At 34.1% G+C, this 24374-nt stretch overlaps 3 protein-coding genes and 1 pseudogene across 3 annotated transcripts; 2 read left to right on the forward strand and 2 right to left on the reverse strand.

Annotated features, from left to right (window-relative positions):
• The first annotated feature begins 244 nt into the window (after positions 1-244).
• Positions 245-879, forward strand: LOC120127123 (annotated as a pseudogene).
• A 570-nt stretch (positions 880-1449) lies between these two features.
• LOC120127122 (histone H1-like) lies at positions 1450-2531 on the reverse strand. The gene is made up of 2 exons (XM_039145117.1): positions 2262-2531; positions 1450-2164 (listed from the first exon to the last, which is right to left on the reverse strand). The coding sequence occupies exons 1-2, from the start codon at positions 2445-2447 to the stop codon at positions 1526-1528; spliced, it is 825 nt and encodes a 274-aa protein (XP_039001048.1). The 5' UTR covers positions 2448-2531; the 3' UTR covers positions 1450-1525.
• A 13662-nt stretch (positions 2532-16193) lies between these two features.
• On the forward strand, positions 16194-19360 carry LOC120127179 (40S ribosomal protein S15-4-like). The gene is made up of 4 exons (XM_039145164.1): positions 16194-16203; positions 16347-16495; positions 16587-16644; positions 18992-19360. The coding sequence occupies exons 1-4, from the start codon at positions 16201-16203 to the stop codon at positions 19238-19240; spliced, it is 459 nt and encodes a 152-aa protein (XP_039001095.1). The 5' UTR covers positions 16194-16200; the 3' UTR covers positions 19241-19360.
• A 2369-nt stretch (positions 19361-21729) lies between these two features.
• Positions 21730-23749, reverse strand: LOC120126965 (probable WRKY transcription factor 21). Its single transcript, XM_039144991.1, has 3 exons — positions 22722-23749; positions 22509-22634; positions 21730-22193 (listed from the first exon to the last, which is right to left on the reverse strand). Exons 1-3 carry the CDS (start codon positions 23492-23494, stop codon positions 22052-22054), a joined length of 1041 nt encoding a protein of 346 aa, XP_039000922.1. The 5' UTR covers positions 23495-23749; the 3' UTR covers positions 21730-22051.
• Positions 23750-24374: the final 625 nt, after the last annotated feature.

Below are 24374 nucleotides of genomic sequence, written 5' to 3' on the forward strand. Positions count from 1 at the left end.
ATAAAAAAAATAGCAACTTGGTGTGACCATGCTTTAGATCAGATCTCACATGCATTTTTATCCTTGTGAGTTGGCAGGAAACATGCATTAGTGGAAGCTTGGTGTAATGCTGGGATGAGGACAAAATCTGGGTCTACAGGGTTAAATAAGAAGAAGATGTTGTGTTGAAAAAGAAGAATAGTCGGTCAAAATGATCTAATATGGTCAAATGAGATTTCAACAGTTCGGTGGTTATGGTTTCTTCTTGTTTTCAATTACTAACTCTCAGAACCCTACTTCTAGTGAAAAAAGTACTCAACCAACATGGGGAATACGCATGGTATGGGAGCTGGGCGCAAGCTAAGGACCCACCGCAGGAGGAGAGGTGGGCTGATAAGGCATACAAAAAATCCAACCTTGGAAATGAGTGGAAGGAGCCATTTGCAGGTTCTTCCCATGTCAAAGGCATTGTCCTTGAGAATATTAGTATTGAAGCTAAGCAACCAAACTCTTCCGTCCGAAAGTGTGTTAGAGTTCAACTGATCAAGAACGGAAAGAAAATTGTCGCATTCGTTTTGAATGATGGTTGCTTAAACTACATTGAAGAGAATGATGAGATGTTGATTTCCGGATTTGGACGAAAGGTCATGCAATGGGTGATATCTCCGGTGTTAGGTTGAAGGTCATGAAGGTCTCGGGTGTTTCGCTCTTGGCACTCTTCAAAGAGAATAAAGAGAAGCCTAGATCTAAAGATAGTAACTTGGAGGATCTAATTATGATGTTGTGATAGTTTTACAAAAAAAAAAAATTGAGAGCAATGTTTTGCTTATAATCTTTTTGGTTTTTAGACGGGTTATTGTATTGAATTTTTCCTATTAAAAAAAAGAGAGATTTCAACAATTTTTCACTATGGCGGTCAACTATTCAAATAAGTAGATAACATTCCGATAAGTAGATATTAGTCTAGTTAATGGCTAGGGTTGTTAATGATGGTTTACGACAAATGATCAATTTATAATAAACGATAATGTTAGTGATTGATTTGTGATTTTTAAAACATCAATAATAGAATAAAAATTTGTTCAAACATTAGTGATCATTTGTATAATTTATCTTTTAGTAATTTACTTGGTTTTGTAATTTTAAATTTTTTGGATTGAGTTTATATTTTGAATTTATTTGGATTGAATTTTAGAGAGGTATATTTAAACATTGGGTTAGCTTTTTTTATCCATCACTGTTCTTCGATCATTGCATATTGTCCCACCATATAGAAGATGATCGGAAAACATAGAATGCAGGAAACCAGAGAAAATTTCTCAATAATGCATTCGATCGAAAATTAAATCTAAAATTGTTTCACAATCATAACGTAATAAGAAATCTGACTAAAAATATATAGAAAATCACGAAGGGTTTAAAAATTGAAAAGATTTAAGTTTTGCCGTCATATTTTCATGGGTACACGAAGAGTATGAACCCAAACAAACCCACTTAATTGCACTCCAATTTACAACACAAGCGCCAAATTAACCAACACTTCCCCTCATTTCTTTCCTCTCCTCGCCGTGGCTTTCTTCGCCGGTGACTTGACGCTCTTTGGCTTTACACTCTTCGCCGGAGCTTTTTTAGGTGTGGCAGCCTTCTTCGGAGCAGCCGCCCTCTTCCCTGGAGACGTCCTTGTTGAAGTCCTAGCAGATTTGACCGGCTTCTCCGCAGGCTTGGCCTTAGCCTTGGTCGTAGCTTTTGGCTTGGTAGATGCGGTTGTCTTTGGCTTCGCGGCAGCCCCAGCCTTTGTCTTTGAGGTAGTAGACTTAGCCTTGGTGGAAGGCTTTGGTTTAGCAACCACTTTTAGCTTCGGTTTAGAAACAGATTTTGTCTTCGCCGGAGCTTTAGAAGCAGGTTTAGCACTCTTCCCGGACTTGGCAGCAGGTTTATCTTTCGCCTTAGTCGCGAGCAGCTTCCTCTTCGCCGGCGCAGAAGCAGTTATCTTTGCCGAAGGAAGCTTAAATGAACCCTTAACCTTAACTAATTTCCCAGCAGCTACAAGCTTCTTCAAATGGAAGAGCAAAAGCTTCTTAAAATTTCCAGGAAGATTCTTCTGCTTCTCTTCAATGAATTTAGTAATAGCGTACTGACTTGAACCCGTCCTCTCTTTCAAACTAACGATCGCTTCTTTGATCATCTGCATTAAATCGAACCGATCAGATCCTAAAACACCAAGCAGAACAAAGACAAACAAACACTAAACGAAGCTTTCGAAAATCGAATTATGAAAATACCTCTTCGTAAGTAGCATGAGCACGAGGAGCTCGTGGCTTCTTAGAAGCTGGTGCTTTCTTAGCTTTAGGTTCTTTGGCTTTCTTCGCCTTGCCCGGCTTCGAACCGGCCTTGGTCTCAGCCGGTTTATCTTCCGCCGGTTCGGTGGCGACCCCAACCACGACAGTTGTTTCTTCTTCAGTGGCCATTGCAGCGAAAAGGATGTGTAATTAGGGTTTCGGTAATTGTGAAATTTAATTGGATCTAATTGCAGTGAACCTGTAATTCCGTGGTGCGAGGAAGGTAACGGAAATGAAGGGATTTAAATAGTTAGTTTTGGGAGAGACGGTATCCGTATGATGAATATGATTGGTTGAGACAACTACCACACGGATCACCGTCTTTTGTAAAATTTAAATAAAAACCGTTGGATAATGCCTTTATCTACGGTTGAAGAAATGAGCAATTGAAGGAAATGGGGAAGAAATGATAAAATGAGTAGTTGAAGTGTGTTTTTGGTCTCGATTGATTTCAGAATAACTTGAGCTATAGTTGATGAAATTTTGTAAGGTTTTTTCCACTATGTAGGTTATTCTGTAAGCTTTCTAATGAATATTTCCGTGAATATTTTTAACTATTATTTAAAATAAAAATTGATTCCAAAACTGAATTGGTCCAAACGAGACTTTATATCGATACTATTGTAGTTTTAGAGATTTTTAAAACAATGTTGAATATTAATCTTAATTTTTTTTCACCACATTTGATAGTAGAATAACACAGGAATATAATGCTTCAATTTTTTTGAAAATCAAATAAGAATTTGAGGGGAAAATATTGCTTCAAATGATGTTGAAGTTGAACATGTCCTATTGTTAATGTGTTACAACATACAACGCATGTAACAGTGGCGGATTCAGAAATTTAAAAATGGGGTCCAAAATAAATATTATAATATTCATTAATAAAAAAAAGCTACATAATCCACAATCCAAAATAACAATTCATTCAAAAAGTACAAAAAATTACTATTACTAAAAACAATTGTTCTCGATGAGCTTTCATTCCTTGAAATCGTTTCATGATTACTTCATCGTCGATTTGGAGAAAAGCATCTCTTTCTATATAAGTAACCAAACAATCATTTAAAAATTGGTCACCTATGCTATTTTGCAACCTATTCTTCTCGATGTTCATTTTATAAAAGAGAAAATAACCTCAGTGACCGAAAATGCCTTATAATATACTATTTTAATCAACTTTTTTTGGATTTGCCAAAATGACCAACAAAATCGTAACGCGAACTCTAATTTTTCAACTCAGTTTCCAAATTCGCAACGCGAATATCCAGATTCGCAACGCGATTGTAAGATTCGCAACGCGATTTTGAAAAATGTGTTGCGATAGTTAAAATGTGTTGCGAGAGTTTGAAAAACATGTTGTTGCGATAGTGAAAAAGTGTTGCGATAGTGAAAAATCCAAAATAAGTTTACATTTTAACTATTCCAAATTCACGTGGAGTTTGAAACAATAAAGAATGTGTTGCGATAGTGTAAAAGATTCCCAAGTGTTTGCAATGCTCAATCTCACATAGTATTGGAAACACTATTGGGAATGAGTATTTAAGGCTTGGATTTCCCACTTCCTTGTTGAGTGGAAGAGAACAAGGGGGACTCTCGCGCACCGCCACCGCCGCCGTCCCGTCCCGTCCCGTCTCGGGTCTTGGTCGTGGTCGTGGTAATACGTGTCTTCGACACGTTCGCGCGGATATTATCATTTTTAAAAAAATTCTTAAGAAACAAATGCAATCAGGGGCGGACCCACGTGGCCCTATAGGTAGCAAATGCATACCCATTTTCTTTGAAAAGTTATCAATAGTTAATGTATTATATTAGAAGAAAAAAAATTCTGCACACTCATTTTTTGAGTGTTGTGTTGTTTAAGGTGCATGAGAAGTTTGTACTTATTAAAATATTATTTACTTTTAACTTTTTCATCATTCTTTCTTCAATATGCTCAACCGTTTTTTGGGTGTTATGTTGTTTAACGTGAATGAGAAGCTTATAATGATTAAAATATTATTTATTTTTTGCTTTTATATCATCATTTCTTCGCCTTTTTAATTTTTCACTTTTCTTACTTCCAATTCCAAAGCTTCTATTTTGTTTTTCTTCAATAAAAAAATTACACTCTGCCAAGCTTCTGTTTTATTTCTTCACTTTCTCATTTTGCTTTAATCTGAACCAACGTTTCAACGTATTTACCGGTTATTCTCTGGTGAACTTCCTCATCTAAGTTTCCTGCAAGCTGTCGCTCCTCTTTTATTTGTACGTTCTTCACTTATTCTCTTACTCTTTTAAATAAAATTAAATTTAGTTTTTAGTTTTTAATTTTTTTAAATTTATTTTTTTAATTTGAGTGAGTTAAATTAAGAGATTAAATTAAATTTTAGATTCAATTTGATAGATTTTAGTGATTTTGTGAATAATATTTGAATATTGAATTGTGATACATGAAAATGAAATTATGAATATGTATTTTTGAGGATGAGAAAAAATTATATTAAATTTGTGTAATTTAAATTATGAATATTTGTCTAATTAATAATTATTGTCATTTGTAAATTTTGTAATTGTAGTAGTGAGAAGATGAATGATGAAGAGATTAAAGCTCAACGAAAGAAGAAGAATGGAATGTTGGATTGGTTTATTCAAAAGTCTAAAAAGGATTATGCAAGTTATTCCCAAGTGTCAATTTGTGTCTCATCACCAACTCAACCTTCAACAACCCAAGTCGAGCAAGATTTTGCATCAAGGGATATGGAGATCGAGAGCCAAGATGATGCTCGAAATGATGATAATACTCGAAAAGTCGATAATGTGAGTTTTGCAACCGAGTCATTTGATTTCATTTTCATGATTCACTGGGTGAATAGAATATTTGGGATTATGGATGAAACAAAGCTTTGCAGAGAAAAGATCAAGATATCATCAATGCTATGTCTCTTGTCACTTTAACTAAGGAAAAATCTCAAAACATGAAGGAAAAGGAGTGGGAATCTTTTTTGGCTACAACCACTTCCTTTTGTAACGAGAATGCCATTGATATTATTGATATGAATGGTGTGTATACTCCTCTTGAAAGAAAGAAACTTGTCGTTTGGATACTACTAATAATCATCATTTTCGAATTGAAGTATTTTTGGAAGTTATTGATCTTCAACTTCAAGAGTTAAACAATTGAGTTGATGAGGTTAATATAAAGTTTTGACTTGTATGGCTTCTTTGAGTCCACTTGATAAGTTTTATTCGTTTGACAAACAAAATATACTTAAACTTGTTGAATTATATCCCGATGAATTTACAAGTGTTGATAGACTAGGTCTTGATGATCAACTTGATAATTAAAGTGTTGATATGCAGAGGGATGTTAGATTTTGAATATTAAAAGATATGGGTGAACTTTCCATGAAGCTATCGAGACAAAGAAGCATCAAGTATACCAACAAGTATATTTGCTCATAAAATTGGTGTTGATTCTCCCCGTAGCAACCGCAAGTGTGGAAAGAGCATTTTATAAAGAGAAAATAACCTCAGTGACCAAAAATGCCTTATAATATACGATTTTGACCAACTTTTTTTCGATTTGCCAAAATGACCAACAAAATCGCAACGCGATCTCCAGTATCGCAAATCAGTTTCCAGATTCGCAACGTGATTTTGACTATCGCATTGCGATTTTCCAAATTCGCTTTGCAATTTTAGAAAATTGCAATGCGAATATGTAAATCGCAACGCGATTCTGACTATCGCAACGCGATAACACGATCTCCAGTATCGCAAATTAGTTTCCAGATTCGCAACGCGATTTTGACTATCGCAATGCGAATATGTAAATCGCACGAATATGTAAATCGCAACGTGATAATACAAAATCGCAACGCGATTCTGACTATCGCAACGCGATAATACAACGCGATTTTAACTATCACAATGCGAATATGTAAATCGCAATGCGATTCTAACTATCGCAACGTGATAATACAAAATCGCAACGCGATAATACAAAATCGCAACGCGATTCTGACTATCGCAACGACTGGTGGTATTGCATTCAGTGGCGGATCCAGAAATTCAAAAATGGGGGTCCAAAATAAATATTATAATATTCATTAATAAAAAAAAGCTACATAATCCACAATCTAAAATAACAATTCATTCAAAAAGTACAAAAAATTACTATTACTAAAAACAATTGTTCTCGAGGAGCTTTCATTCCTTGAAATCGTTTCATGATTACTTCATCGTCGATTTGGAGAAAAGCATCTCTTTCTATATAAGCAACCAAACAATCATTTAAAAATTGGTCACCTATGTTATTTTGCAACCTATTCTTCTCGATGTTCATTTTATAAAAGAGAAAATAACCTCAGTGACCGAAAATGCCTTATAATATACGATTTTAACCAACTTTTTTTGGATTTACCAAAATGACCAACAAAATCGCAACGCGAACTCTAATTTTTCAACTCAGTTTCCAAATTCGCAACGCGAATATCCAGTTTTGCAATGCGATTGTAAGATTCGCAACGCGATTTTGAAAAATGTGTTGCGAGAGTTTGAAAAACGTGTTGTTGCGATAGTGAAAAATCCAAAATAAGTTTACATTTTAACTATTCCAAATTCACGTGGAGTTTGAAACAATAAAGAATGTGTTGCGATAGTGTAAAAGATTCCCAAGCCATTTGTAAGATCTTAGTTTGAAACAATAAAGAATGTGTTGCGATAGTGTAAAAGATTCCCAAGTGTTTGCAATGCTCAATCCCACATAGTATTAGAAACACTATTGGGAATGAGTATTTAAGGCTTGGATTTCCCACTTCCTTGTTGAGTGGAGGAGAACAAGGGGGACTCTCGCGCACCGCCACCGCCGCCGTCCCGTCCCGTCTCGGGTCGTGGTCGTGGTAATACGTGTCTTCGACACGTCCGCGCGGATATTATCTTTTTAGAGAAAATTCTTAAGAAACAAATGCAATGCCACCAGTCGTTGCGATAGTCAGAATCGCGTTGCGATTTTGTATTATCGCATTGCGATAGTCAGAATCGCGTTGTGATTTTGTATTATCGCATTGCGATAGTCAGAATCGCGTTGCGATTTACATATTCGCATTGCGATAGTCAAAATCGCGTTGTATTATCGCGTTACGATTTCTAGTATCGCAAATCAGTTTCCAGATTTGCAACGCGATTTTGACTATCGCATTGCGATTTTCCAAATTCGCAACGCGAATATGTAAATCGCAACGCGATAATACAAAATCGCAACGCGATTCTGACTATCGCAACGCGATAATACAACACGATTTACATATTCACATTGCGATAGTCAAAATCGCGTTGTATTATCGCGTTGCGATAGTCAGAATCGCGTTGTGATTTTGTATTATCGCGTTGCGATTTACATATTCGCGTTGCGAATTTGGAAAATCGCAATGCGATAGTCAAAATCGCGTTGCGAATCTGGAAACTGATCCAGATTCGCGATACTAGAAATCGCAACGCGATAATACAACGCGATTTTGACTATCGCAATGCGAATATGTAAATCGCAACGCGATTCTGACTATCGCAACGCGATAATACAAAATCGCAATGCGATTCTGACTATCGCAACGACTGGTGGTATTGCATTTGTTTCTTAAGAATTTTCTCTAAAAAGATAATATCCGCGCGGACGTGTTGAAGACACGTATTACCACGACCACGACCTGAGACGGGACGGGACGGCGGCGGTGGCAGTGGCGGTGCGCGAGAGTCTCCCTTGTTCTCTTCCACTCAACAAGGAAGTGGGAAATCCAAGCCTTAAATACTCATTCCCATAGTGTTTCCAATACTATGTGGGATTGAGCATTGCAAACACTTGGGAATCTTTTACACTATCGCAACACATTCTTTATTGTTTCAAACTAAGATCTTACAAATGGCTTGGGAATCTTTTACACTATCGCAACACATTCTTTATTGTTTCAAACTCCACGTGAATTTGGAATAGTTAAAATGTAAACTTATTTTGGATTTTTCACTATCGCAACAACACGTTTTTCAAACTCTCGCAACACATTTTTCAAAATCGCGTTGCGAATCTTACAATCGCATTGCGAATTTGGATATTCGCGTTGCGAATTTGGAAACTGAGTTGAAAAATTAGAGTTCGCGTTGCGATTTTGTTGGTCATTTTGGCAAATCCAAAAAAAGTTGGTTAAAATCGTATATTATAAGGCATTTTCGGTCACTGAGGTTATTTTCTCTTTTATAAAATGAATATCGAGAAGAATAGGTTGCAAAATAGCATAGGTGACCAATTTTTAAATGATTGTTTGGTTACTTATATAGAAAGAGATGCTTTTCTCCAAATAGACGATGAAGTAATCATGAAACGATTTCAAGGAATGAAAGCTCCTCGAGAACAATTGTTTTTAGTAATAGTAATTTTTTGTACTTTTTGAATGAATTGTTATTTTGGATTGTGGATTATGTAGCTTTTTTTATTAATGAATATTATAATATTTATTTTGGACCCCCATTTTTGAATTTCTGGATCCGCCACTGAATGCAATACCACCAGTCGTTGCGATAGTCAGAATCGCGTTGCGATTTTGTATTATCACGTTGCGATAGTTAGAATCGCGTTACGATTTACATATTCGCATTGCGATAGTCAAAATCGCGTTGTATTATCGCGTTGCGATAGTTAGAATCACGTTGCGATTTTGTATTATCGCGTTGTGATTTACATATTCGCATTGCGATAGTCAAAATCGCGTTGCGAATCTGGAAACTAATTTGTGATACTGGAGATCGTGTTATCGCGTTGCGATAGTCAGAATCACGTTGCGATTTACATATTCGCATTGCAATTTTCTAAAATCGCAAAGTGAATTTGGAAAATCGCAATGCGATAGTCAAAATCGCGTTGCGAATCTGGAAACTGATTTGCGATACTGGAGATCGCGTTGCGATTTAGAGATCGCATTGCGATTTTGTTGGTCATTTTGGCAAATCGAAAAAAAGTTGGTCAAAATCGTATATTATAAGGCATTTTCGGTCACTGAGGTTATTTTCTCTTTATAAAATGCTCTTTCCACACTTGCGGTTGCTACGGGGAGAATCAACACCAATTTTATGAGCAAATATACTTGGTATACTTGATGCTTCTTTGTCTCGACTAGCTTCATGGAAAGTTCACCCATATCTTTTAATATTCAAAATCTATCATCCCTCTGCATATCAACAATTTAATTATCAAGTTGATCATCAAGACCTAGTCTATCAACACTTGTAAATTCATCGGGATATAATTCAACAAGTTTAAGTATATTTTGTTTGTCAAACGAATAAAACTTATCAAGTGGACTCAAAGAAGCCATACAAGTCAAAACTTTATATTAACCTCATCAACTCGATTGTTTAACTCTTGAAGTTGAAGATCAATAACTTCTAAAAATACTTCAATTCGAAAATGATGTCTATTAGTAGTATCCAAACGACAAGTTTCTTTCTTCCAAGAGGAGTATACACAACATTCATATCAATAATATCAATGGCATTCTCGTTACAAAAGGAAGTGGTTGTAGCCAAAAAAGATTCCCACTCGTTTTCCTTCATGTTTTGAGATCTTTCCTTAATTAAAGTGACAAGAGACATAGCATTGATGATATCTTGATCTTTTCTCTACAAAGCTTTGTTTCATCCATAATCCCAAATATTCTATTCACCCAGTGAATCATGAAAATGAAATCAAATGACTCGGTTGCAAAACTCACATTATCGACTTTTCGAGTATTATCATCATTTCGAGCATCATCTTGGCTCTCGATCTCCATATCCCTTGATGCAAAATCTTGCTGGACTTGGGTTGTTGAAGGTTAAGTTGGTGATGAGACACAAATTGACACTTGGGAATAACTTGCATAATCCTTTTTAGACTTTTGAATAAACCAATCCAACATTCCATTCTTCTTCTTTCATTGAGCTTTAATCTCTTCATCATTCATCTTCTCACTATTACAATTACAAAATTTACAAATGACAATAATTATTAATTAGACAAATATTCATAATTTAAATTACACAAATTTAATATAATTTTTTCTCATCCTCAAAAATACATATTCATAATTTCATTTTCATGTATCACAATTCAATATTCAAATATTCTTCACAAAATCACTAAAATCTATCAAATTGAATCTAAAATTTAATTTAATCTCTTAATTTAACTCACTCAAATTTAAAAAAATAAATTTAAAAAATTTAAAAACTAAAAACTAAATTTTATTTTATTTAAAAGAGTAAGAGAATAAGTGAAGAACGTACAAATAAAAGAGGAGCGACAGCTTGCAGGAAACTTAGATGAGGAAGTTCACCGGAGAATAACCGGTAAATAACGTTGAAACGTTGGTTCAGACTAAAGCAAAATGAGAAAGTGAAGAAATAAAACAAAAGCTTGGCAGAGTATAATTTTTTTATTGAAGAAAAATAAAATAGAAGCTTTGGAATTGGAAGTAAGAAAAGTGAAAAATTAAAAAGGCGAAGAAATGATGATATAAAAGCAAAAAATAAATAATATTTTAAGCATTATAAGCTTCTCATTCATGTTAAACAACATAACACCCAAAAATCGGTTATGCATCATTGAAGAAAGAATGATGTAAAAGTTAAAAGTAAATAATATTTTAATAAGTACAAACTTCTCATGTACCTTAAATAACACAACACTCAAAAAAATGAGTGTGCATAATTTTTTTTCTTCTAATATAATACATTAACTATTGATAACTTTTCAAAGAAAATGGGTATGCATTTACTACCTATAGGGCCACGTGGGTCTGCCCCTGACATATAACCTAATTCATGAAATAAATTTAAAAAAATTGTGATATATGTTATTAATACATTATACACGCTAATGATCAACTCATCAATAAGTTAAATAAAATTTTACGATCATCAATCGATATAAACACAATTAAACCATGTTTATTTTGATTTATGAACATTTGTTTTGTATAATCCATTGACGTAGTTAGCAGCGAAGTTCTTACATTCATGCTTTTGTTTTATTAAGATTTAACGATACCAAATGATCATATTCAATTATTATCAACCATATACGTACCAAATTATCAAGATAGAACGCATGTAAGAGATGAAATTATTTGACTTGTTATGTCATTCATTCTTTGATGGTACCATGGCATCATATCTCATCAAATTGGCCTAAAAGAATGTCTCATTGTGCATGACATCGATCTCAAGCTAGTCTATACATGACTCTTAATCCTTATATTTGCTCTCTCTTCTCTAAGACATGGATATATAAATATGCAACAATAACATAGATTATATGCTAATATTAAATTAATTTAATCCATAAAATGTGATTTTATGTACTTTCTCCTTTACAATAGGTATTCGTTTACTTTTGATTTTACACTACTGGTCATTATCCTTCATCATCATCGATCAACTCACTCAATTTTCGATCAAACCTAAAATTTTCATAAAATCTGATAAACCATGACTCCCACCTCAATAATCTCGAATCTGGCTCTTGACTCAATCTATCTATCAAACAAATCATTGATTCCTTAAAACTTGCTATAAAATGAGTTTGCTTATTTTTTTTCTTACCACTTATTGATATTCATTTGAAGTAGGTTTTGGAGGGGAATTCCTCCACTCCTTGGTCTATGCATTGTGGATGAGAGTTTTTGGAGTTGAGGCCTCCAACTACGCAGTTTCTTCAAGATGGATTTTCGGTCATTCCTATGGTGCTTGAGATCATTGGTCGTCTATCTCCCAAGATACAACAACTATTCCCTTACCTTCATATACCACTGAAATACTGAAGGAGAATAAAAGAATTATTTTTGAGTTACGTGAATTGTGTTTTAACCTAACAAGTTTACACAATATTTAGAGGGTTTTCATATAGTGAACTAATGGAAAATCTTGACCTAATAAAACATTTAATAAAAGAGACGCAATAACCATACCAAACAATTTTCAAAATTATTGTATGAATTAAAGGAATCTTTTACTATTTATCCTTTAATTCCAAAATAGAATTTTGAAAATATATGCTCTATTTAAGGAAAATATATTTCAAATTTGGATTAAAATATTCGCAAGCCCGCATAGGGTACGACCGATTCTGACATTTGCGTTACCCTCATCTTGCGCGTGTGCACATTTACGAACCAACAATTGGTTTCACGCTTTCCTCAACAATGTTTGGATTAGTTTTTCATTCAAAGCTCCAAAATTATCAATTTTTTCCGACGTATAAATATAAGGGAACTTAATGTTATCTAATTTTTAACTATTTTTTAATTTTTCTTAAGTGTTTTGAAGAAAGGAATTACAATTCAATGGAAAATGTCCAAGATGCTTTGAAACAAGTACATGATGATTTCCATGAAATGTGACATCTCTTTCCATTACTTGGTACAACTTCTGCAATTTAATTCTTGCCTAATTGCAGACATAGCACAACGGAAACAACACCAACATATACAAATGTGTAGGCAGTTACCTAGAGGCTAGAAGCCCAAATTCTTTCACTCAATTTGCTCGGCAAGATCAAAAGTCTTGCATGTGTTGCATTTATCTTTGTAATCGTTCAAAACAATTAGTGATTATTTTATAAATTTTATAAATTGAACGACTTCTTATGTACTTTATCTAAAATATTACACTGTTTTAAAAAATATAGGATAACGAATTAATAATATGGTAATCTTGAAACCTTTTCATGGATATATACATATAGGATTAAATAATTGATAATTGAAGGAATAGTAAAATGGATAATTTTGACAGAAATTAGTTTCTCTTTGTTACCATAATCGTCTCCTACATAAATAGAAAGTTTCTCAAATGGAAAGTTACACCTCAATCAACTTAATTCAAATATTAAAAAAATAAAACAAAATTAATATAAGGTAATCTTATTCATATATAGCATAAAAAACAAATATAAATATTAAAATATTGATTTTAAGTTTTTCTTTCCCAAATAAGATCAACAAAACACGTATTTAGGATGATAAAAGAAGAGCAGCCATCAAATTTGAGAGGGAGAGTAAGAAATTAGTTTTACTTGTTTGATTATTGAAGCAAATAGATAGATGAGAATTAACATGAGGTTTGCTTATTTGCTCGTAATTCTAATTCTTATCTTTGTTATTTTCCCGACCGAAGCAAAACCTCATCATGCTCTTAGTTCACCTCATTTGAGCAATGCTGGTCGTGGCTTGAACTTTGGGGTTCTTTCAAAAGGAGCATCTATTTCATCGTCTCAAACAAGTCAATCTAGTAATGGTTTGAACTTGGAGATATTACCGAAGGGAGCTTCTATTCCTCCATTTGCTCCTGGAAAAGGTGGAAATAGGCCTTCAACGTCAAGTCAATCTAGTAATCGTTTGAACTTTGGGATATTACCAAAGGGAGTTCCTATTCCACCATCTACTCCTGGAAAAGGTGGAAATAGGCCTCCAATATCATTCCAAGCAAGTCAATCTAATAGTGGTTTGGATTTTGGTATATTAACGAAGGGAGTTCCTATTCCACCATCTAGTCCTAGTAAAAGGGGAAATAGGCCTCCAATGCCCTCCCAAACAAGTCAGTCTAGTAGTGGTTTGAATTTTAAAAAGGGAGTTCATATTCCACCATCTGCTCATATTCCAACATCATTGCTTGGTCTCGTTGAATATAGGCCTATTCTACCATCTGGTCCTAATAAAAAGGGAAATAGGGATACTCCACCATCTGGTCCTAATAAAAAGGGAAATAGGGATACTCCACCATCTGGTCCTAATAAAAAGGGAAATACACCTTCAATGTGATGCCAAGCAAGTTAGCCTAGTAATGGTTCGAACTTTAAAGTTTCACCAAAAGAGAATCATCTGTTCTTGTTCCAACATAATTGCTTGGTCTCAGTGGAACTTAGTTTCCACCTTTCCATTGCAATTATGCTTGTCTTCCTGATTTATGAATCTAATAAGAAATGCTTGCTATGATATGATATGAAATGAAACAAAGTAATTATTGTCTATTAACAAATAATATGTTTTATATATCTTTTGAATATTTCAATTTTTTTATTTACATCCCAATCAAATGGTTCTTGATATCATCATCAAATTACTTAAGAATATTTTTTTTATTTATGTTATTGTTATTCCACCGTATATACTTTTAAATTTATATTTTAAAAAATAAAAAATAATACACTTAGCATTATTCAAAAGAATTATGTATCTGTGAAATTACTTTTTCTACTGATAGTGTATCAAATAATAATTATTACCTGCATAATTATTATTTGAAACATTATGGAGGTGGATGAGAGATGCGGGCTTTGCTTAGAGGAGGGCTTATATTTACAGGATTTGGAGAGAGCGGAATCGCAGAGTTTTTGGGGGGCTGTGAGGGGTGCTGCAGATTTTGTTGGGGAGATCAAAGAGGACGTCCGGTGGAGATTGAAAGGTGCTTTGCCAACGAGTGGAGGTATAAATAGTCAACTGTGCATTATTTGGGGTTGTTGTCAGGCTTGGTGCCTATTGCTTATTAGTTGTAGCAGATCTCTGCTTTCTAAATTAATGAAAAATCATCATTCGTTTAAAAATAATAATTTTATAAACGATATTCACATGGTGTTAAATATATTTTTAAATTTTTTTACCAAAAAATATATAGATTTTTAAATTTTAAGTATATTTAAGAATTAAAAGAATAAAATGTTTGATATCACATGAACCCTTTTATAAAAGTATTTTTTTCTATATCAAATAATAATATTTACTTATTATTGTAAATGACATTGACACCTCTTACAAAAAAAAAACATGCTTACATGTCGTTCTGTTGGCAATCCCATGACAGCATACAATGGATTGTAAGCATTGTTCTTGACAATTTTGGAGCTCTGGATAGAATTATCACCAATTCTATAATGTTTTATTTTAAAAGTTACTATAAAAAAAAACTCCAATTATGTGGATCCAAATAGAATTGTTGTTCTTAATTTTATGTGTAGGAGGGATGTAGATAGGCTTTCCTCATTCTTGCTTGTTGGAGCTTAATTGAACCAAAAAAAAAAAATTGTACGGTCGTAGAAATTGTAAAAAATGATTTTAGTCATAATCTAACTCACAGATTATAGTATTTTTCTCCATTTTAATATTTAAATTCGTTTGACTTACATTCGTAACTAAATTATCTTTTTATCATAATTTACTCAAAAAAAAATAATGACGGCTGATATAACTAGGGGTGTGCAAAATTATCCGACCCGGTTGACCCGACCCGCCGACTCGGATCTAAAAAAACCGGATAATTCTCTAAAAAAAATTACCCGACCGGGTCGGGTACCCGGCCCGACATTTCCCGGGTCGGGCCCGGGTCACAAAATATAATTTTTCCGGGTACCCGAGTACCCGGTTAGTTTTTATTATTTTTTTATATATAATTATATAAAATATAATGAATTATTTATATTATAGATTATTATATTTTGTATTTTGAACTTTTAAATTTTATGTTCGGATATTAGAGTATGTAATTTGAAGTTTCGAATATTTAAATTTGTGTATATATTTTTTTAAATTAATAATTTGAAAATAAAAAATTAAAAATCGGGTATCGGGTACCCGATTATCGGATACCCATAACATTCGGGTCGGGACACGGGCCGAGAAATCGTCGACCCGAAAGTTTCGAGTACCCGGATTTGCACACCCTAGATATAACAATATGATTTGTCACGGATTAAATTTTATTGACTAGCATTATCGATTTTTTTCCTAATGATTTTGACTTTTAAGGGAGTTGGGAAGAAATGATACTTTACAAAGTTATTAATTCGGATCCAATCCGTGCATAAAACCGTCTCCAAGCCATGGTCTCGCCATCGTCTCTAGCTTCGCTTATCTCTCTTTTCTTTCAATGTTGCATGAGTTCCTAGATCGTTTTCTTCGAGTTTATCGGGATCCAAACACTGTCATAACATTGGTGCATTTTCTATGTTTTGTCTCAATTTTTTAGGCGGACGTGGATGCCGATGTTGCTGCACCTGGTGTACCAAAGAAGAGAACGTTCAAGAAGTTCAGTTTCAGAGGTGTTGATCTCGATGCTCTCTTGGATATGTCCACAGATGAGCTTGTCAAGCTCTTTCCTGCTCGTGCTCGCCGAAGGTCTCCTCTAGTTAGTTCTCTATTTGATTTTTTTTCTTCTTCAATGGCTTTTAATTTGGAAAACTAGATAGTTTCATTTCTACATTTTCAGATTTCAGAGAGGTTTGACGAGGAAGCCAATGGCTCTGATCAAGAAATTACGCAAGGCTGTGAGTATTCTGTTTTCCTTCATTTTTGTTTAATGCGGAGTTAACTGACAATTTACAGTTTGTATATGTGCGTGTTTAATCCGTGTATTTGCATTTGTGCTATTGTTGAGAGTAGAAACGCAAAATGGCTAAGATTTTGGATTACTCTTAATTTTTTCTTAGTGTTCTAGTTGATTGTGTATTTGCTTTCATGTGATCGACTAGACATAGATAAATGGTATTGACTATCGTCTACAGTTATAACATTTTATGTTGTAACTAAGTATGATACTCCTAATTTTATGTTGTTTCACAAGATATAACATTTTATCTTGAACTGGATAACATTTTAGGTTGTAACTAAGTATTAATACTTAATTACAAGTATTCGTGAAATAAGTATTGAACCACATTTAACATTTTAGGTTGCAATCGAAAATGTTACCTAAGATATAACATTTTATGTTGGACTGGATAGCATTTTAGGTTGTAACTATAAGCATCAATACTTAGTTACAAGTATTGATACTTGTCGTGAAATAAGTATTGAACCACATTTAATATTTTACGTTGCTATTGAAAATATTACCAAAGATATAACATTTTAGGTTGTAACTAAGTATCGATACTTAATTACAAGTATCGATACTTGTCGTGAAATAAGTATTGAACCACATTTAACATTTTAAGTTGCGACCTCATAAATATAGTTGTGAAAATATAGTCGATCTAGAATGCTTAAACACAAAAACCTCATAATTATCTTTCTTAGTCTCCCAAAATCGAATTTTTGGCTATCAACTTATTTTGTTACCATCCTATTATTTTCCTAAATCCATTTGTTAAAATTTGGTTACATTTTTCTGTCGAAATCGAATTTATTAAAGCAACTTATAACAAACTTGATCTCAACCTAGTTTCTTATCTATCGCTAACATTCATGGGTGCAATCGGATTTTTTTCTACGATTGATAACATTTTCAGCTTTCAACTTATTTTTTTACCATCCTTATTTTGATGAACCCATTTGCTAAACTCCGATAACATTTTTTTATCAAAATTGAATTTGTTCAAGCAACTTATAACAAACCTGATCTCAACTTATTTTCTTATTGAATGCTAACAATCCTGGACGCAACTAGATTTCTTACCACGATTGATAACATTTCCAGCTTCCAACGTATTTTGTTATTGTCCTTATTTTGATGAACCCATTTGCTAAACTCAAATAACATTTTCCGTTGAAACCGAATTTGTTAAAGCATCTTATAGCAATGCCTATCTCAATTTACTTTCTTATCAAAAGTTAACAATCATGGGTGCAATTGATTTTCTTATCATGATTGATAACATTTTCAGCTTTCAACTTATATTGTTGCTGTCCTTATTTTGATGAACCTATTTGCTAAACTCCGGTAACATTTTCGGTCAAAATCAGACTTGTTAAAGCAACTTATAACAAACCCAATTTCAATTTACTTATTGAACGCTAATAATTATGGGCGCAACCGGATTTATTACCATGATTGATAACATTTTCAGCTTTCAACTTATTTTGTGAACGTTCTTATTTTGTTCGCCCAATTTTAGAAACTCCGGTAACATTTTGGGGCGCAACTAGTTTTGTTAAACTCGACCTATAATATTTTCAGCTTTCAACCTAATTTTTTACCTGTGATTTTTTGTTTGACCCATTTTATATACAAAGGTAACATTTTCAAGTGCAACCGTCATTGTTATCTTAATGTTTAAGATTTTCGGTTCTTTTTCTAACATTATGTGTTTCGCCTTTTCTATTAACCTGTTATTGCTGTAACCAATCTCGCTGTTTATTAGTCTTAATTTAACCGCCGTACAGCAGAACGACCAGTTCACTTTTATATTTCCCATCCAGGGATCTCGTTTTCTGTAGTTACTCCCTTCGGTAACGTATTACCAAATAGTTTAACAATCCACAGTTGTTTTCCCCTCTTGCTTGGTTATTTTGATTTATGTACATAATAGTGTTTCCTGTTGTACGAGCAACTAGTTGGGAAGCTTATGATGTCAGGGACTCATGCTTGTAATAGCTTATTTGCTATTTTTAGATATCATGGTACTTTAATGAGTATCTTCCTTTCTCCTTTGCCCTTCTTTTAGCTATTCTGTAGAATCATCACCTTTAGAATCTCTGTTTTAGAGATTTGTGGCTGCTGTTGCAAATGTCGTCGGTGAAGTAGATAGATAGGTTTGATTATTCATTGAGATATGCTACTGGCTTCTTGAATTATAATAAATTTCCCCTGAACTATTTTGTTCCAAGTAATGACCAAAGTGAATAATAGATATCACCATTTACTGAGAATATTATTCTGCTGTCTTGAAATAGAAACGGGAGGCTCCACCTGGTGAGAAACCTGAGCCAGTTAGGACACATCTCCGAAATATGATTATAGTTCCTGAAATGATTGGTAGTATCATCGGTGTATACAATGGAAAGACCTTCAATCAAGTGGAAATCAAGCCAGAAATGATTAGCCACTATTTGGCTGAATTCTCAATCTCATACAAGCCTGTAAAGCACGGAAGGCCTGGTATTGGTGCCACCCATTCCTCCAGGTTTATTCCACTCAAGTGAAGGTTTCTGCATGTGTTTTCTTTCTCGGTCCTGCTGGAATGTTATTTTGTTATTGAATTTTGATCAGTGTGTTTAGTGTAGCTGTTCTCTTCGTACTCAATTTAGAAAAAGATTTCGTTACGCTTTTGCATTTCTTTCCTTTTCCGCCATCCCCTTCTGAACTATATTACCAACAGTCGGTCTTGCCTAGCATCATAGTGAATGGAATAAGTTGGTTCAAACTTTCTGGCCCGATTTTCAGCTAAGCCGAGCTTTTTTTTCCCATCTAAATGACTCTTCGATGACGATGTTGATGGTCAGTTTACTGCTTCACAAATATCGTTGCATTCATAATTCAATCCATGTAACAAACATGTTAAATAAAAGATCACATTCTACTTTGAGGCGTTTATAGGTTGTCATAATGGATTAGGATTATGTATGGTATTAGCATATTTCGTTCTTGCTTAAGTTTGTAACTTGTTTGTTTTATATTGCTTTTAAAGTTATTTTTAATTTCTTTTAAAATAATTATGTTAATTTTTAATTTAATATTAAATATCTAATATTTTTTCTTTTATGAAAATTTTAAATAAAAGTAACGTTAGCAGATGTTTAAATATTACTTTAGTTAAATTTTGTGTAATATAATTCATATAATATATAAAAACAATATATTATATACTAATAAGTCAGGCGGTCAATGTTAAAGTTGCTCGCATTTAAATGAGTAATTTGTTTATTTAGGGTATGTTTTTCAAGCCAAATATTATTATTCAAATTATCTCAAGTAGCTGGATTACTCATAATCGATTCATTACATTTTTTCTTCAAATTTATAAAAGAAAACTATCGTTCATGGAGTTAGTTTTAATTTAAAAATGCATAAACATCACTCCAGATTATATATTTTACTCTTCATTTATATAGTATGACTTTGAATCCTTACACTTCATCCGCACTATGATTTCATTGTTAATAGCAAAAATCGGAATTTTCAGGTAGCCCTAAGTCCCTAACAATCACAAATTCATTAACAGTTAGAACAAAGTTAAATAATGACTTTGAATCCTTACACTTCATCCGCACTATGATTTCATTGTTAATAGCAAAAATCGGAATTTTCAGGTAGCCCTAAGTCCCTAACAATCACAAATTCATTAACAGTTAGAACAAAGTTAAATAATGACTTAATGAGTCAACATTTTGTAGTTCGTGCCAAACAAGAGTAGGAGAGCCAGCCTACATTGCCCAACCAGAAACCAAAACTTAATAACGCATTCAATATGTCACATGATGTTCTACTTGTCAGATTTGACTCTTCTCTTCTGATTGGGCATCATCTTAGTCTACAACTAACCCATTGGTAACTCGTCTCAACTCATTTACCTTTTCAACCTATCTTGTCATCAAAGTTTGTTGCATTAGGAGTTGTTTGAAACACCAAGTTTCTACCCAAAATTCAACCGTATGTTTTACTCTCATCATAGTTCCTTTGATTAATAAGAACCAGACTGTTTCGGTTTCAAAGCACTCGAGTTAGGTTGAGTTTTTTATCATCTCGAATTTTACTTGAAAATTGGAAGTTTCCAATTAATTTTGATCCGATATTTTATACTTTTTCACTTGACTCGAATCTAACCCGAGTTTAGGGATAAAAATTCACCTTGATCAGCCCAACACATAAACGTTTTCTTATTTCTGATTTTTATTTAGTGAAAATAGGGAAAATAAGTGAATATAAAAGGAGGAATATTATAATAATTATCCTTAATAATAGAAGATAATTATACTATTATCTTAGGTCGGGTCAAATATTTTACATTCTATACCTGATTCTGATCTAACTTTATCCATTTAAAAAATCTTATCCAAATTTAAACTTAAAATAATTCATTTCTATAAAGATCAAATTGTATCAAAATTTGTCGAGTTTAGATAATTTAATCACTTGAGATCATAACAATTGTACCAAAGGTTGTTGTATGTTAGCACCTTGAACCTCTTTTCCTCTCCGAACTTATAATAATTTCAACTTCAATGCTAATGAAATGCCGCCATCATCCCACAGCTTGTATGTGACTTTATTGAAACAAAGCTTAGGACAAAAATGGTGAATGCCAACCATTGCCAATGGAAAAGGGAATGCAATTGCAATGTGTTGTCGAAGCATGTTGAGTTCACATGCCTTGTTGCAAAGGCTCATTAAAGTTTCACTTCCAATTTTATATAAATAATTGGAGGTGGCTAACTCAGCCTGCCAGTCCCGTGTACCCTGGTTATGTCGTTTTCAGAAGTTTCCAGCTGCATGTATACAAAAATGTATATCCTGTTGAATCCTTCAAGGTTCAGACACAAACAAATATAACCCAAAACGTGAAAAGAAACTTTAAAAATTCTGACCAAAACTTGGTAGTTCGACAAAAATTCCACAATTTTAGTTTGGTTCCAAATAAAACCCAACTCATGGCATGTTGCAGATAAAAGAAATGCAAACCCCACAACCCTCTGTTCATTTACAAAAAAGAAAAAAAAATACATCAATTATATCATGTTGAGAAGCACCAATGGCATTTCATTTAATTCAAAAAGTTCAACTCTTTCCAAGCTTTGATTGCAGTTCTTTACAATTTAGACCCCAATTCCACTCTCTTTTGGTTCGGCACTGGGGATTAATGCTGGATGCCGGATTGTTAAAATGGCTTGGAAAGCCAACCTGCTCCAATATACCCCAAGCTTGAACCATGCAAAATATTTACATGACCAAGTCGAGCCAACCATTATAGATTGAACATTGAAGACTTGAATTCTTTCGCAGAGTTTCCATTGAGATTATGCCGTCGTTTGTGATGGTAACTTTGGGTGGTTATGCTCACCTTCGTAGGTAACAGTAAGCATGGATGGCTCTTCCAAGCACCTCTCGACGTGCTTCCTTGCAGGGCAACCTCTCAAACTGCTACATTTATAATATCCCCTGCACCAGTTAAAAAGGAAAGGCCTCTGAGTCTATAATTTGCACTGGATTCGACAAACCGCACACACGAGAAATTAACAAACTTCCTATGAACACTTTAAATGAGCAACAGAAACTAGCATCACCCTTAATCAACAACGTAAAAACTAAGAAGTTAAAGGCATTATATGTGGAACGCTTAATGGAAATGACAATCAGATATCACAGACCCCGTATTTGTAATGTCACAAGCAAAATCGAACAGGCAACACCGAAATTTGAGTCAACAATATATCAAATATCAGTATGATATATACATAAGATGATAATGATTACCTAGGGTGAGGAGAACCCTTGATCGGCTTCTGCCCGTATTTCCTCCATGAATAATCATCTGGAGGAATATCAGCAAGCTTGTTACTGATAGCAGGCACCTTGATTGATCTCTTCACTCTATGTTTCCTGCCAATACAATGAAACCAATAAAGCCAAAGAATCAATTGTGAGAACTGATATCAAAATCATAATTCTATAAAGAGAGAATCTAACCTCTTTTTCGAGCAATGGCATTTACCACTACTTCCACATTTGATACTCACATCTTCTCCCTTACCGGCACACTTCTTCTTGTGTCGGGAACCCTGATCTGAGAATCGAGGTGCCCCGATCAAATGGAACGCGTTCCCATTGTCGGAATTAGCCACACTACCATCTATACTAAGGGAAGAGATGAAAGACCTCGTCGTTGACATGGTAGGTGTGCAGCTAGAGCTATCAAAGTTCAAGTTAACCCCACTATTACTCTTCCTAAACAACATTTCAGCTTGAAGTTTCATTTGATGCTGCTGCTGTTGGAGCTGTAACCTTTGTTGCAACTGTTGCCGCTGTTGGTGGAGTAAATGATAGTGGCCGGACGGTGGATGTTGGGCGAGTTGAAGAGGGCTTTTAGCATTTGAACTCAGTTCCAAAAACGGGTTCCCCAGACAGAGAGAACTCTTGGCATGTGAACTCAGTTCTTGAACTGAGTTTTCATGGAAACCGAGCTGCAAATCCTTGTATGGATAGTCTGTTGGCTTATGGTGTTGATTATCCAAAAGGATGCTGTGAGGAAAAGGGGTTTGTAACTTCCTTTGTTTCCTCACTCTTGCATGTCCCAAGCCAGCGTTTAAAAGTGAAACTACTCTTTTGAACCTAAAAACAGCTTCCCCAGTTTCAGCCATTAAATTTCTGTAATGAACTTGATCTTGAGGCTGGGACAAAATGCTCAAAACTCTATGGCAGCTCTCGACTGCTGCTTTGTTAGCTTCTTCAGCCTCCTCCATATTACCACCCAGAAAAGAATAAACCTAATTCCCCAACCCAAATTAGATCTTTCTAAACACTAAAACAAGAGAAGAAAAGAAACACCCATCACTCAAAATACAATCTTCAGATCACCCAAAGACGCAAACAATGATTTCATCAACAGAATCGAAACTAAATTTAGCTTAAAAGACCAACCTTTTACATTTTCCAGTACAGAGAATGCCAAGAAATGAGAATAAGGAAGCTAATAAAAAAGGGAGAGAAACCAGACCTTGTTGGACTTGGTGTTGTCAAACCCCTCCACGTTTTATATTTTATTAATTTCCTGAGATTGAAAGGTGTGAAAAAGAAGACTTTGTTTTAAGCCATTGAAAGAATTCACAGACAAAAAATAACACAAACAAAAAGCTCCCATCTTTTCTACTATAGTATTATATTACTAAGAAAATAAATTCTAGACAGAGAAAGAAACTTCAGTGAGAAACTCAATGGAAATAGAGATTTAAATAAAGGGCGGATGAAGCAATGAAACTACCGTCTCTGTCGCAAATTTGAGAGTGAGACCCAAGCAAAAGACCTTGGCTTCATTCATTCTTTATTTATTTTTTCTGCCATTTCTGGATATTTAATTACTGCTCAAGACTACCATTTAAGTTCCAGTTTTTTTTATTGTCACTTGTTCCAGAACCACACAAGCTTTAGTGGTTCCTTGTGGTTTGTCTTGTACTACCGTAAATTGCAGAGTTGTTGAGAAACTGGTCAAGAGTTGGGGACATTGAGACTCACCCTTCAATTCTCTTCTTCTGTTCTTTTTTACTTTTTACTATTGACATTATTTTTAACTTTTTGATCCTACACTTCATTCTATGGTATACTCTTAATTTACAATTACTTGTA

This window comes from Hibiscus syriacus, unplaced genomic scaffold (assembly GCF_006381635.1).
Source record: "Hibiscus syriacus cultivar Baekdansim isolate YM2019G1 unplaced genomic scaffold, ASM638163v2 tig00110462_pilon, whole genome shotgun sequence".
Classification (NCBI taxonomy): domain Eukaryota; kingdom Viridiplantae; phylum Streptophyta; class Magnoliopsida; order Malvales; family Malvaceae; genus Hibiscus; species Hibiscus syriacus.

Coding starts and splice junctions, on each gene's coding strand:
- LOC120127122 (XM_039145117.1), bottom strand. CDS start 2,447: ATGGCCACTGAAGAAGAAACAACTGTCGTGGTTGGGGTCGCCACCGAA. Junction 2,165..2,261: donor CTCATGCTACTTACGAAGAG/GTATTTTCATAA, acceptor GATTTAATGCAG/ATGATCAAAGAAGCGATCGT.
- LOC120127179 (XM_039145164.1), top strand. Junction 16,496..16,586: donor CCTGCTCGTGCTCGCCGAAG/GTCTCCTCTAGT, acceptor CTACATTTTCAG/ATTTCAGAGAGGTTTGACGA. Junction 16,645..18,991: donor TCAAGAAATTACGCAAGGCT/GTGAGTATTCTG, acceptor GTCTTGAAATAG/AAACGGGAGGCTCCACCTGG.
- LOC120126965 (XM_039144991.1), bottom strand. CDS start 23,494: ATGGAGGAGGCTGAAGAAGCTAACAAAGCAGCAGTCGAGAGCTGCCAT. Junction 22,635..22,721: donor TGCCATTGCTCGAAAAAGAG/GTTAGATTCTCT, acceptor TTGTATTGGCAG/GAAACATAGAGTGAAGAGAT. Junction 22,194..22,508: donor AAGGGTTCTCCTCACCCTAG/GTAATCATTATC, acceptor TAACTGGTGCAG/GGGATATTATAAATGTAGCA.